The sequence below is a fragment of the Gasterosteus aculeatus genome, chromosome 8 (assembly GCF_964276395.1).
Source record: "Gasterosteus aculeatus chromosome 8, fGasAcu3.hap1.1, whole genome shotgun sequence".
NCBI classification, from domain to species: Eukaryota; Metazoa; Chordata; class Actinopteri; order Perciformes; family Gasterosteidae; genus Gasterosteus; species Gasterosteus aculeatus.
Window position 1 is genome coordinate 13,398,474 of NC_135695.1, and position 13,744 is coordinate 13,412,217.

At 45.0% G+C, this 13,744-nt stretch overlaps 3 protein-coding genes across 9 annotated transcripts in view; 1 reads left to right on the forward strand and 2 right to left on the reverse strand.

Moving 5' to 3' along the window:
- The window catches only part of gipc3 (GIPC PDZ domain containing family, member 3), a 16,989-nt gene extending 16,381 nt beyond the window's left edge, over positions 1-608 (reverse strand). Inside the window, exon 1 of the mRNA XM_078108278.1 lies at positions 442-608. Within this exon, the coding sequence (XP_077964404.1) occupies positions 442-468 (27 nt within the window). The 5' untranslated portion in view covers positions 469-608. The remainder of the gene's footprint in view (positions 1-441) is intronic.
- The window catches only part of LOC120823800 (GRAM domain-containing protein 2B), a 12,900-nt gene extending 2,603 nt beyond the window's left edge, over positions 1-10,297 (forward strand). The window contains exons 1-13 of one of the 6 annotated variants that reach the window (XM_040184120.2): positions 2,020-2,287; positions 4,758-4,928; positions 5,520-5,586; positions 5,759-5,831; positions 5,922-6,025; positions 6,175-6,273; positions 6,420-6,491; positions 6,753-6,821; positions 6,978-7,077; positions 7,188-7,274; positions 7,533-7,638; positions 8,089-8,196; positions 8,429-10,297. In XM_040184120.2, coding sequence (XP_040040054.2) covers positions 2,214-2,287; positions 4,758-4,928; positions 5,520-5,586; positions 5,759-5,831; positions 5,922-6,025; positions 6,175-6,273; positions 6,420-6,491; positions 6,753-6,821; positions 6,978-7,077; positions 7,188-7,274; positions 7,533-7,638; positions 8,089-8,196; positions 8,429-8,444 — 1,146 coding nt within the window. In that variant the 5' untranslated portion in view covers positions 2,020-2,213 and the 3' untranslated portion in view covers positions 8,445-10,297. Of the gene's footprint in view, positions 1-2,019; positions 2,288-2,920; positions 4,122-4,757; positions 4,929-5,519; positions 5,587-5,758; positions 5,832-5,921; positions 6,026-6,174; positions 6,274-6,419; positions 6,492-6,752; positions 6,822-6,977; positions 7,078-7,187; positions 7,275-7,532; positions 7,639-8,088; positions 8,197-8,428 lie in introns of those variants that run through there. The other 5 variants (XM_040184121.2, XM_040184122.2, XM_078108277.1 and 2 more) reach the window with 5 other exon arrangements.
- Positions 10,298-11,078: 781 nt separating this feature from the next.
- lim2.2 (lens intrinsic membrane protein 2.2) lies at positions 11,079-13,710 on the reverse strand. Of its 2 annotated transcripts, none has more exons than XM_040184126.2 (5): positions 13,331-13,710; positions 12,326-12,548; positions 11,715-11,855; positions 11,333-11,467; positions 11,079-11,227 (listed from the first exon to the last, which is right to left on the reverse strand). In XM_040184126.2, the coding sequence occupies exons 2-5, from the start codon at positions 12,501-12,503 to the stop codon at positions 11,157-11,159; spliced, it is 525 nt and encodes a 174-aa protein (XP_040040060.1). In that variant the 5' UTR covers positions 12,504-12,548; positions 13,331-13,710; the 3' UTR covers positions 11,079-11,156. The 2 variants fall into 2 exon arrangements, with proteins under 2 accessions (XP_040040060.1, XP_040040061.1); XM_040184127.2 differs by having other exon boundaries at positions 13,325-13,513.
- Positions 13,711-13,744: the final 34 nt, after the last annotated feature.

A 13,744-nucleotide genomic window follows, 5' to 3' on the forward strand; every position in this document is an offset into this window, starting at 1 on the left:
GAGATACCGCGTGCTCGGGGCCTCATGACTTCCCACTCGCACACAGTTGTTCTGCAACACATGTACACAGACACGCTCTGTTCCACTTGGAACACATGCACGCACACACTTTTCATGCAAAATTGAGCCTTGGCCGGGCACTGCGGACGACATTTATTTAACCATGGCCACTTGCTTCCCTACGGGATGCCTGCTCTGTTGAATCTCATCCACATGCATATTGCTCAACTTAGATTAACTTTTTGGGTTGTCTTTTGTTTACAAATGTCAAACCAAAACCAACACATTTTCACAGATTCCGACATTAAATAATAAGCACTAAAGCCCAGCTGTAATAGCCTGCTGTTTCCTTTGGGGCTGTATGGGTTTTGATTGGCTGATCGGTCCTCAGCTATTCAGACCACAAGATCCATGCACAACTCTGCAGAAGACGGAGATTACTTGTAAGCGTGTCCTTTTTGTCGACATCGCATGTGAACCAGGTTGCTCGCGTCGTTGGGCCGGTAGTGTTGCCTGTTGAGAAGCCGTCACACGAGAATTCTGCACCAAAGCAGTTGGTCTTCAGGCTGCGTTCACTGACGTCTGCAGCAGGACTCCTGGGATCATGTGTCTGCTTCGGGTTAGCAGACCGAAGCATCATGACTCTGCTCCGGGGGAGTTGTTTTGTAACCAGAACGTTAACCCAGTTTCCCAGTGAATTTAAACAACATGCTTTCTTTTGGATTTATTACACAACTTCTCTGGTTATTAGTTACCATTAAAGAAATACCCCATGTTACCTGGAAAGCAGCATTTCCTGGCCTGATTGTGTGTTTGTTAAAGGCCAGTGTCAGCCTGCAATACATTTTACATTACATTTTTAGAAATGTTCCAACAAACCTTCTTAAAAGAGTTTCAAAAATCAACTTGTGATGGAGACGGTTCTCCAGTTTAGTGACAGGAAAATAGTTTCCACTGCGTGCGTTTCGTGAGAAGTGACTTGCACCTCCACCCTTTATCTGTAGATAAAATATTGCATGACAAGCACAAAATAGTCGCTCACGGGTTTGTACACAGGAAGCACCATATAGTGATTTATGCAATATTACAGTATGTAATTCGATCATCGTGTATTCAGTTATTATCTCGCTGGCCGAGCCGCGGAGGGGCCCCCGGGACTTTTTCCCTGCTGTATTGTCCCCGTGATTAACTGGTCTTTTAAGGAATTAATCAAGCGTGCACTCAAAAAATAACATTTGTGAAACTCGTCATGTCTCTTTCCCAGAAATCATGACGCTAATTGAAGATGATTGACCATTTCCGTGTGGGGAAACGCAGGTATCTCCCAAGACTAGGCTAACAAACACAAAAACAAAAGTTTGGTATGGGAAAGTTATCTATTTTATATTTTTTAGGTTAATTGTCCCTTTTTTTTAAGAGCCTGTCATTGTGTAAGCTATATTTTGTTTAGAAAGAATAAGTGGCTCTCTGCAATCGGGTCGTTGAATGATAGAACTGATACCTGTTGATTCTTAGACCGTGATACAGTGGCTTAATATGGTCCCTGTATATTTATATAGTATCAGGTAGAAAACGAGCCCATTAAACTGAACTCTGACAAACACAAGTCTCCTACATTAGGCCTACCGTACTGAATCATTCTATTTACAACATATGTTCCATTTCCCCCTTGAGTCCAACACAAATATTCCTGTGTGTTCTGGCCCCATTAGCAACAAACACAAAGGCTATGAACCACCTTTTGTCGTGCGCATTGCAATGGCTGCTTTTAAAGCCATCTCCTTGTTATTGAGAGCGGCCCTTTGAATGTCATTGTGTGGCCTCCTAAACTGAGAACAACCTGGCAATGGTCCTCTCGCCCCCACAGGTCCGTCATCTGCCCCCTACTGTTGTACCGGTTTCCATGACAACGCATAGTGAGAAAAGACACCAGAAAGACCGCTCGGGGTGGCATTTCAGGCTTGAACCCCGGGCTATTTTCTTTGGGGGGGGGTTTGAGGTCGTTCTATTTGCACCCTCTTTTTTTCCACTGTTTGTTTCTGGAGCAATGGTCATGTGGTGGCTCTTTAAAACGATGCAGTAAAATGGACCTTTGCACCCTCTTTGATTTAGCCGTCTGTGCTCAGGGTCCAAATGCCGAATATATAACTGCCATACTGGTGCGGCTGCCTTGTGTAGTGGTGGTTCCCAGCTTGTAGGGAGCTCCGTTGGACATGGAGCGGGGAAAAGGCCTGTCGAACCAACAGGGTGCTGCGGATGATTGTCATTGCTCTGAGACTGCGGGAAGGTAAGGCCTGTGAGCGAGGCCCCTTTCTGATCACCAGCTACTTTTGAGTCCCGCTGTTGGACTCTTTGCCTAATTCTAAACTACAGCTGGCTACATTATTTTGTTTTTCCCCTGCTTTTTGTTGTATATGCTTTGTCGTGTGATCCTCAATAGATAAAACCTGAAGGCAATGAAGTGTTCACGGGCCAGAGCCCACGACCTTTGAGACTGATAAAGCTGTATGCCTGTCTTTTAAACAATGCAAGTGCAAATGCTGATAAAGAAATGGATAAAAGTGTTATGGGGTTTTTGGTAATCTCAATCTCACAGAACATGTCGTCAAATGAGACGAATTGTTCTCTGAAAGCGATTCCTGATACAAACGCTCCCGTCACCTCCAGCTTTTACTGCCGCTGAGGATTTGGTATGCCCTTTCCACTTGCTCCTGCTTTGAACCGACGAGGGTGGCAGTACGACTTCTCCCAGGATTGATTTGTACCAGGGAGTGTGACATGGTGCTCCAACAAGGAAGTAGGTCAGATGTCGAGGCCTTTTGTCTGACCAGGATAAAGGGAACGGAGGAGTGGCGATGGCCGCCCGCGGAGCCGCTTCATTGTGACCTCGTCGGAGCATACGTTTTGTCTTGAGTAAAGAGGAAGTTGTTGAGGAATTCCAACCGCTGCCACTTTACCCCCCCCTCCACACACACACACACCTGCCCATGTGGAGGTGTTTCAGCTGGTAGGCACCCGACAAGGAAGCTGCTGTTCCCACATTGCCTTGCCTCTGCTGGAAACACCAGCGTTTGCATACCAAAGCAGTTAAGACGGAAGGAGACCTGTGCATTCTTTTTGTTCAGTCTGTGCGATAGAGAAAGCTACTGCAGCGATTAGCCTGCCACAAAGGGGTTGAACGGTTGATAACAATCAGGCTTCAGCTTTCACTCAAGAAATGGGATTGCTCCTCATAAGCAGGAGAACATCTGTTTGTACGTGACGTGAGGAAGTGTTGCACCAGACTGCCAGTTTCACATTTACCTCGTCCTCTCTCTTGACCTTTACTCCAATTACTCAGGCGTCACGGGGCACTAATTGTTGGAAAGGGGACAAAGTCCCTCATCGAGAATCCATACCGTCCTTTTTTCTTTTCTTTCCTTAAAACCGCAACACGTCTTTGCAATCTGCAATTGCATTTTTAAAAATGTGCAACAAGTTTGTTTATGTTTTACTTTATCCAAGGTCTAATCCTGAGTTGATTAAGGAAAAAAGTTTGGATTGTTCTGTCTGCTTGGGGTGATTCATCCACTTAGAAGCCGGTAATTAACCACTCCTCATTCGGGCCGGTCTGAGCACCTCGCGAGCGTTTTCTACTCTCAAAAAACATCAACTCCACCTTCGCCCCAGGAGAAATGATTCTAGTAATTTGTCAGTGGAATGATTTATTGGATGGGTTTACTTTCTTTGAACGTGTGCGTGTGCGTGTGTGTGTGTGTGTGTGTGAGAGATTCTATGCTCCGCCCATGCTCGCTCAGGGGGGAGTGGCCAAGTGTCGCACCATTCTCAATGCAAAGTGGCTTCTTCCTCTTACCACTGAAACACATCAGCACTGTTTTTCTGGCAGGATGTGGCTGAGGAGCTCGACTCAACTTGGAACGGCTCATCTCGGGCCACACATTTGAAACACGAGGATAACTGTTCAAAGTCGTTTGGGGATGTTTTGTTAGCGTAGCTTAGCTTTGGTGCTGTGAAGCCAGTGAGTGAAGCTTGGTTATAAGGCTGTTTTGAGTAGTAGAGGAAATGCCCACTGTCGGCAGGTATATCAGTTTCCGTACGTCAAGGCGGCTTAAAACACCCAGGTAAGTTTATCTTTGTTGTTTTTGTCTTTAGTGGCTTTGTGAAGAGTTTTTTTTATTCTTTTTTTCACCGAATCAGGCACTTGTCTCGCGCAGTGTCGACCTGCGCCGCCATTGTATTTGTGTCGTAATAGTCTTAGAACGAATGCGGGCGCGCGGCTCCTTTGTTGCTGGTCAAGGACAGGTCACGGTACAAGGCGGTTTTTTTTATAGTTTATTGGTATTGGAATTTCTGAAGCAGCTTGTCAGTTTTAGAGTCTAGTTTCATTGGCTTGTAAAGCAGCGAGGACGGGCAATTGTGTTCCCACAAGTGGCGCGCTGACGCAAAGCGTGTCAATAAAACTTTCCCAGCACATCATAAAAACAATCCATCGTTTGCTAGTTGTCAGTCCGGCCAATATGTGGCCTTTTAATTAAATTAGCCTGGCGATTTGAGTGTTAAAGCCATGCGTGTGTTTATCCGCGCCGGTTGGTGATGGATGATGGCTGACTGGTGCATGACGTCCTTTTGGCAGTGGGATTCTTGGCTGCGGCTCTGAGCCTCACGTACTAGTGAAAGTGCAGGTAGTCGTTGTTTGTGTTTATTGAGCACGCTCGCTGTGGTCGGTGGTCTAAATATGTGCCCCTCCTCCTTTGCAGCAGCTACCCGGTGGACGCCAGTGGCGACGCGCTGCCTGCCAAAGTGAAGAAAAGCAGGAGCGGCTTCGGCAATGGAAGCATCAGGAAGGTGGAGAGCAGGAAGGCCCTGAGCCTGGAGGCTGCGCAGCTCGAGCTGCAGCACAAAACCATCACCAGACAAGAGGCCGTCAGGTAGGGCGGATAATAGCTTACACACAAAAAAGAGTCCATATCTTAAAATACTGTTGAAATGTAATTCTCAACAAGCCCGCACAGCGAGGCGGAACTACAGATGGAGGACTGATAACGAGGAACCGCCTTCATGGAAACGGATAGATGTTTTCATAGGCCCAATTCCAATTTTGAAACCGAAATGAAAGCAGTGAAACCTCCCACTCGTGCAGTCATGTCAGAACACGGTGGAAAAGAACTGAGTCAATCTTTGTAAACGCCGAAAATCCCACATTAGATGTAGGGGAGATACAGCTATTGTGAACACACATCACCAGACCCGACTCAACTGGTGTTCACTTGTGACAGACTCATGACTCTCCTCACATGATTCAAATGTGTGAGGTAGATTTGTTGGCGTGAAGAGCAATATTCATCCCCACTGCCTCTGACCATGTACTTACCCAGCCTTTGAACACGTATCATTTTAGCACTAACCATAGTTCTGTCCGGGGATTGGCTCTTTTAATGGACCGTCTTATTTCTGTTATTGTAATCTCAAATATTTGTTTCCTCAGAAAGTTTACAGCTGTGGTCTTTTTGTCTCTGCAGGTCGCAGACGTTCGACGAGGACACCATCGCAGGCTTTGAGAGGACGGAAGGCACTGGAACACAAACTGTAAGTGCGCCGGCCTTTGAAACGTGTTGTCATGCTGCTCCGCTGAAAACACACTCCGCTGTGGTTCTTCTAGTTCACCACAATGTTGGTGTGAACGGGTTAAAGGGGGTGTGGCCTCAAACCAGACCGGTGCGGTTGTTGACTTTTTTCTTTTTTTTCCTCCTCTTTTTAGAGTTTCACAAAGCACAACAAGACATTCCACAAGTTATTCCCAGACATTCCGCAGAGTGAAGACCTGATACACGGTATGTCGACACAAAGGAAAAGGACGATGCGTGACGCAATGGATGAGCCACATTAAACTAAAGGTGTGTTTGTTCCTTCTCCACCCCCAGCGTACATCTGTGCCCTGCAGAAGGAAGTGCCCTACCATGGAAGACTGTACATCACCGACACCCATGCCTGTTTTTACTCTTCCGTTTTGCTCAAAGACACGAAGGTAGGCTGTGGCTCCGCCCTCCCTTTGCCCTCTTATCTTTTTTTTTTAATCCACGCAATTAATTTAATGAACCAAACTCACTACAATATTTGACCACATTGTCGACCTTTTGCTAACATTCAGTGTTGTGTTGCTGGGTGCTCTTCTAGGTGGTTATTCCAGTTTCCTGCATCCACTTCGTAAAGAAGCAGAACACGGCTTTACTGGTACCCAACGCCATGTCTATTCGCACCTCAGCAGGAGACAAGGTCAGCTCCTCCCCTTCAGCCCCACAGTATCAAACACTATTATTTACTCCATCTTCCAAGGTTCAATTGGCTGTAATCGATTCCATGAGTGTATGTGATGGTTGAGGTCTGCAGACTAACATTGCTATTTTTTCTTTGTGATTTAGTACCTGTTTGTGTCGCTGCGTAACAGAGAATCCTGTTATAAGCTGCTGCGCTCAGTATCTCCTCAGCTAGAGGTGAGTTGCTCTGGTCCGATGTTAGTTCTCATGTATTCAGATGTTCTGCAATGGTTAATTTAAAATAATATTATTATTTCATTAAGGAAAAGCCTTCGTTTGTTCATTTCATAAGCAAATAGCTGTTCAATATGCACTTTTGAAAATATAGTATATTTTCAAGATCAATATATCTGTCAATATTGTTCATTTTTAATGATAATTAACTGTCCAAAGGGCAATTTCTGATGGGTAAAATTGGAACATTTCTCTGTGTAACAGGATGGCAGCACAACTAGTAGCCCCGTTTTCTCCTCTGCCGAAAACAGCTTTGATAAGATCAAACTTGTGGTAAGAGACCCTTTCACATTAGGAAAAAGAACATACTGACATTATTGTCATATGGCTCAAAGGTATTTTTTCTCAGCACTAAATATAGACGTGGCTGAACTCCCCGATGGAGCCGTTTAGTGACGGCGTTCCTCTCTCTCTCTCTCATCCCAACAGAGCTCCAGCCTGTCCAGCCTGGACGACGGCTTCCACCAGTTCGATGGCTCTCTGGAGTCCCAATCTCCTCAGGACCAGCTTGTGCACAGACCACACCGAGGTGACCGTCCCTGACAGACCTAAAGTCTAAACGTCACCTGGACCTAGAACCATCTTGTCATAGTGAAATTTAAACTAATGTTGATTCTCTGTATTCTTTTTCTCTCTCAGAATCTAAAGGGAATGCAGCGACTTTCAGGAGCCTACACATGCAGGAGCAGAGTGATAGCTCATCCTCGGAGGAGCTGTCCGTATCGGGTAAGAAACGCACCCACCCATCTGTTACTCCTGGAGAACTCTGGCTCCTCGATTTATCAACTCTGCAATAAGACGTTGCTTGTGTTTCGATTTGAGTAGATAAGAATTTAGAACGTGTTAGTTTGCGTAGTTGCAGAGAACCCTGTGGTTTCATTTTTTTTGGTCATCTATACAATATGCACAGTGAGCGTGAGTAAGGTCCAACCTACCAGCATGAGAACGTTGATGTTCATGCTCCCTTTGCGTCTCCTTCTCCAGGTTCTCGCGGATCGTGGGTTTGGAGTGTGACAGGAAAGGCCAAGTCCCTGCTGGTTCAGAGAGAGGCCAGCACCCTCAACACTCTACTCTTTATTTACTTGATTTTGTGAGTAGCTCCTCCCCTCTACAGCCACCCCTCCCTCGCTCTCCCTTTTAATCCAGTGCCTTATCGTCCGGCGTGATCGTTTTAAATCCGCTCCTCCCCGCACTAGAAAGTAATTCCTTCCAAGATTTTTGTGGTAACAAACTGGGTCATCCCGTTGGATCTCCTTCCATTATAGACAAACCCAAGCCTGACAATCTTGATTTTGTTAATAACCCATTAATGTGGTTAAATGCACCTGACCCCAGTTTGGTGGTTGGACACTATGGCAGTGCTGTAAAGTGAAATACCCTCCAGAAGGATCATATATATACGGGGGGGGAGGGGGGCTTTAGCTGTTGGTTCTCTACGTACCTGCTGTAAGCTGGTATCATTCAATGTCATTGCAGTGGCTGCAATGATCGGGGGGGAAAAGAACATGTATGTGACTAAATGTTTTTCTGTTGCGCGCAGGGTGGTGCTGCTGCTGCTGTCATCCGGCTACATCGGTCTGCGCATCGTGGCCCTGGAGCAGCAGCTGACCTCGTTGGGGGCGCTGTCTGATTTCACTCTACAGAGCGGGTGAGGAGGCTCGCTCTCTCTGTGGGGGACTATTTGTTTAGGGATGGAAATGTTTAATTGAGTGGTTTGTTTCTACCCAGTTAGGCTGTTCTGACTGATTTTGCAATCAAGAAAAGAATCTTTTGTTGGATTTATTTGCAGTTTCTATTAATAACAAAATCATCATCGGGTGTGTTTTGTGTTTTTTTTGGTTTGCATTTAAATCTCAACTGGTCCCCTCGTCTTTCCGTAGGTACCAAGACACATAACACCTGTGATTGGAGGATTATCTGGACCTCTTCTAGCCGAACGCAGTGCAACAAAATTCAATGTGCTCCCAGTACGCCGCGTGCTGTTGGCCGGAGGACAAATGGACAATCTGTGCAATTTCAGAGACCACTTGTTAACTTGAAGGGCTATACACTTCCTCCTCGTGCAGTAAACCAGTGGACACGCCTCAACTTTGTCGCACGGAGCCGTGCTTAATAATGCACGCACACGCTGCCTGGCTGCAGCGCGTCCGTCGTCAGGATCCAAAGCCCCACGGCTCTGACTCGGCGACGCAACACTTTAACCAAGTTTGACGGACACGTTCCTGGCGGACACCGTTCCACGTCTGAAGTCACGTGACCTTTCAGGCGCTTCTGCCCGTGCATGCCGTCTGACCAGGGCTACACCGATCCTCGTTGGCCTGCTGTAGGTCTCACAGCGGAGGCGCAGTGCTACGCATTTACCAAAGAGGAGCCCGGTGCACGTCTTTTGCATGGAGCGCACGGAGATGACGGATTTTTCTATCACTTATTTATACGTCCAGCCATCAGCCAAATCGCTCTCCCACAGTTGAGTACTTCTCTGTCAAGGCCCGATGGTTTTCCGACTGTTTCATCCTTTCGCTCCTTCTGTAATCGGCGGTGATCGCAGTGTTACTTCCCCCGTCTTTGGCGTGATTTAAACTAATGTAACGATCGATGATCACAGGGTCGTCATTTCCACTGTACCCCGAACTGCGGATGGACTTATGATGCACAAATACTGAATAATCATAATAATGGGACATAAGGTTGTCTCAGAGGCATCAATGTGGGGGTTTTGTGAACAACTTTGGTCCTCAAGAGCATATTTACTATCTGTCTGACATTGTGTCAATCAGTCTGACCAAGTTGTTTTCAAATGACAAACCTTCCTTTTTATCTCTTGAAGACCTATTGGCTATTTCTAAAATTTTCAGGTTATTTAAAGTAGCACAAATAATTTATATGTAATGTTTATGTATTTGGTCTGTCGACCAAACTGTATGTACGTGTTTTCTTGCCAGAAGAGGAGATTTTGCATCCACACTTGCTGTAAGGTCCAAGTTTTCAACAGCACAACAAGTGGTCCCGATAAGAAATTTCAATATGCAACAAATTGTGATGTATGGCAAATTGTATTTCATCTCTTTTGTGCTCTTTTTTTTAAAAAATGGGGCTTGATGGTTTTGTGTAAGAAGAGAAATGTGAGTGGAAGTAACCGCTCAATGGAGCGAGTGCACTTTAAGAAATGTGTTGTGTCTGTCACAATTCGAGACACGTTTGGATTGAGGGGAAATGGCAAAGCTGGCGTTCTGTGGTGTCTTGACGGTGCTACGACCTTCTTTTTAATCGGTTTTCACTCAGGGGTGGTGGGCACGACCTTCCACGTGGGTTTAGGTCGTCATCTTTTCCTTCCCTCAACCACAAAGTGCTCGTTTCACGTTTTAATACATCTGGGCTTTGGGGATTTCTTAAATGTACCTTTTTTTTGTTGATAAAGAACACTATTCGTTGAGATTTACTTGACTTCTTTTTAAGTCCTAACCTGACATATCCACGCTACAGCTTAATGGTTTAACATCACCCTTGTTGTAGCAGTTTGCTCCCTTCTGTTGGAAGAGTCCTCCTCATTTGTGCCAACCTGCCATATTCTGTTCTTTCAGTTGTTATAATCCCCCCACTAGGGATCTACTGTCCTCCATACAAGAATCTCCACGAGGGCAGTTTGTGTGGTTTTGCACTATTCAACGTGTTGTAAATAGGTTTTAATGAAGGTGGTCTCTGTGAGACGACTTTGCTATTCAAAATAAATCAAGTCTTTGCAAAGTAAATGAGCAGTGATGTGGTGTTTATGGGGAAACTAAGATCATTGTAAAAAGGTGAAAACATCCACACCTTTCTATTTCACATTTCACGTTTTTTTTTGTGAGGTAATACTTTATACAAACTTAAAATAATTTGAGTTGAAGAAATTGACATCTTGACGCATCTGTAGTGATTTAATCCTTTCATTTGGACCCGTGCACCGACAGTCGAAGTGGAGAACTTAATTTAAGTTATTCAAATATTATTATACTTCATGCGTTGTCTTCAAATCACATTTTTGACTATTTTTTTACTTTTCTTTTTCCCACTACATTTTTACTTTACTAAATATTTACTTTTTTCCTGACATTTTTTTTGTCTCATTTTGATATATTCTTTGACATGTTTCCAATCCAATATTAATTTACATGTTTGCCCATGACATTATTAGACCCAATATGTTGTATATTTTTTCCTGACATTTTTGGGACCTGATATTTTGACCTGATATATTTTTCCCTGGCATGATTTGGCTGCCTGTTTAAAGCTTTTTGCCAGCGTCTAGTGGAGAATCCTTTCATGTGTAAGTAGACATTTCAGTTCAGAAACTGAGCTGCTTCTGTAATGGGCGTTCTAAGCAGCATTTAGTGGAAGATGATGTTTCTCACTTTTCATTGTTTTGTCAATGTATTGATATAAAGACATGTTTCAAATGCAATAGAAATCGGATATGACATTTTTAAATGTTTTCTTGAAAAGGTTTAAAAATAGTGTAGACGGATGGGAGTTTCAGTGAAACAACACGAGTTTATGATTTGGATTTATTCCATTCCAGGTACTCCAATGTAACGCTGACGTCCACTGCAGTCGGCCTGCTCATCTCGTTCAGCTGTCTGGGTTATTTGAAGGAGCGGGTTCCGTGGTGGTCCGCTGGTAAGCACACAACTGGAACACGCCTGAAAGAAACCGGGCAACAGAAAGGAAAGCGAAAGTTTCATCCTTAATTGACCCTCTATTACCGTGAGGGTTGTGACACTTAAGTTCACTAGTATCCGAAATACCTGCAGAAAAAGCCAAAATGATGGCCACCCAGCCGATGATGTAGGACCACGAAAAGCGCCAGTCCACAAAGCGCTTGCCAAAGAATGTGACGGTCACTCCGGTGTAAATTGCCAAAGCCAGCAGAGCGAGGAAACCTGGGAAAGGGTGGAGGGGGGCGGGGAGATAAAAAGTAAAACATCAACACAAGCAAACCCGATAGAGGAAAAGGAACTCTGTTCTTTGTCACATCTCAACATTTATTCAAAGTGGAAAAGGCTTCGACAAAAAGTCAGATGGCGACCTTTTGTTGACTGCTGATTTCACTGAAATCTCTTTGCTTTGAAGAAGTACAATGGGTTTTCAATGGGACGAAGCTGCTGATTGTGCGTGTGTGTGTGTTACCTGACAGCACCAGGGCCACGCCGCCCGTGCGGACCCTCCTGTTCTTGGTGCCGTTGGTGAAGGCGCTCAGGCCGAGCACCACGCCGGCGAAGCAGCTCAGCACCGCCAGTAACATAAAGGCCCGGGTGGCATCCCAGAAGGCTGCAGACAAAAGAACCGCGTACACATCGACGGACACTTAGTTTCATATGCAAGTATATTTATTGTTTCGCTTTGTTTGTTTCCCACTTACAATGCAGAGCTCCTCTTTAGGGGCACCGACGCTACTGTACAAATCTTATTCTCTCTTTTATTTTGTCAGTTTTCTTCAAATTTATAGTGAATTCTTGTCTTCAATCTGCTCTTTTCTTTTTTCTACATTTAATTATTTTTGGCCCAAAGTAAGCTGGTTGCCATTCAGACGACCCAGTTAATGTCACAAGTAACTCCCTCAAGATGCTTTTAAACAAATACAATGTTTTTTTTTCTTTGCAGGAATAGATACTGGCATTTGTTCTGTGCTTTCCGTACATTTGATTTCAACACATTAAATCGGATCGTATTGTCGTATTTGTTGTTATGAAGGAGTACTTTCCAGCCTCGGTCTAAAATGCCACCTTCAATGTACTCACCTACAGTCATTGTGTGGGCATGACATTTGTGGTTGATGCAGAACCTCCAAAGCCCCTGATTGGCGTAGCTTCCCGAGTACCGGTACTGCATCCAGAAGTCCGTTGCCGTGGAAACAATGAGAAGCACCAGGGCGGCCACACCGCACAGCGTGCCCCCTCCCGCTAAAGTGTACAGCATCTCGAAGAAGCCGCGTGAAGTACTGTCCTCCTAAACATACAGCAACTGTTCAGGGGCGAGAGGATGGGGAGAAGTAGTTAGCGTTGTTTGAACCTAGAGAGAAAAAAGCCATTACACATTAATGTTGATGGATGAATTATGAGAAGAGTTCAGTTAAAAAGCAGAACTTTAGTGTCCCGGATGGGCTGCACGTGTAAATCAGCAAAAACTTTTGTTGCCCACTGAGCTGCTGCCCTTTTTACAAAACGGTTTAGTGTTTCCTTATCAAGCATTTTCCGTGCTTGATGGAATGACTTCCGAGATTTAAACATTTTTAAACATCATTTTTTTTCCAATCATACACGCTCGCACTGTAGACAAGAGAGTGAGTCATTCTTTGATGACACTGTCGAACCAGTCAGAGCCAGCGAAGGGCCCAAACCGCCGCACTACAATGAGCTTGCCTAACAGGCAGTTCAGTGCTATTGTTTACCACTAATTCCCCTCTTTGCGCCACCAACTAATCTTCCGATAATCTAAAATGTCAGCAGTGTCGCTCCCCGTCGACGCAGCCAGAAAACCAACGATTTCATACACTGGTTCTGCACCGATTCGTCCACGCAGCTCTGAGCAAAAGAAAATTAATTCCAAAATCACATCTTTATGTGACCTATACATGCGACTCCCAAAAGTGTCAAAAAACAATATAATCAAACACCAGTGCCCAGTTAGTTAAACTGCATCTCTTCTACTTCAAGTTCTTATTTGTTGATTTGCCGTCGAAACCTTCAAAGAAAGACAAATCTTCCTGGAAGTAGAATTAAAAACAGTTTTTGTTTTACCGGTACCTCCGTGTTGGCTGCTGTCTCTCCAGGGTTGCTGGGTGTGTTGCGTCCGTATCCTTTTTAAGCCCGGTACCCCCCGGCTCTCATTGTCCGCCTCACAAAAGAGGGAATGATCCAGCGCAGCATGTGAGTGAGGTTAAATCCCTGCTAGCGCTCTTCTCTGCAATCGCCTCCATCCACTCTATCAGCCAACTTTCCAACCTCTTGCACTTTGTCCATCTCTGTGTCCAGCATGATATCTTTTCAGATCATACTTGGCACCGACTGCAAATGGGATTTTTTTTCTTTTGTGCCAAAACACCACGATCACGGCCCAATGCTGCACAGTTTGGTGAGGAGAGTCTGCAGCACCGCCGTTCTGTGCAAATCCAACATGCATATACAACGTAGGCAATTAACAAGAGGAGAAATATGTGT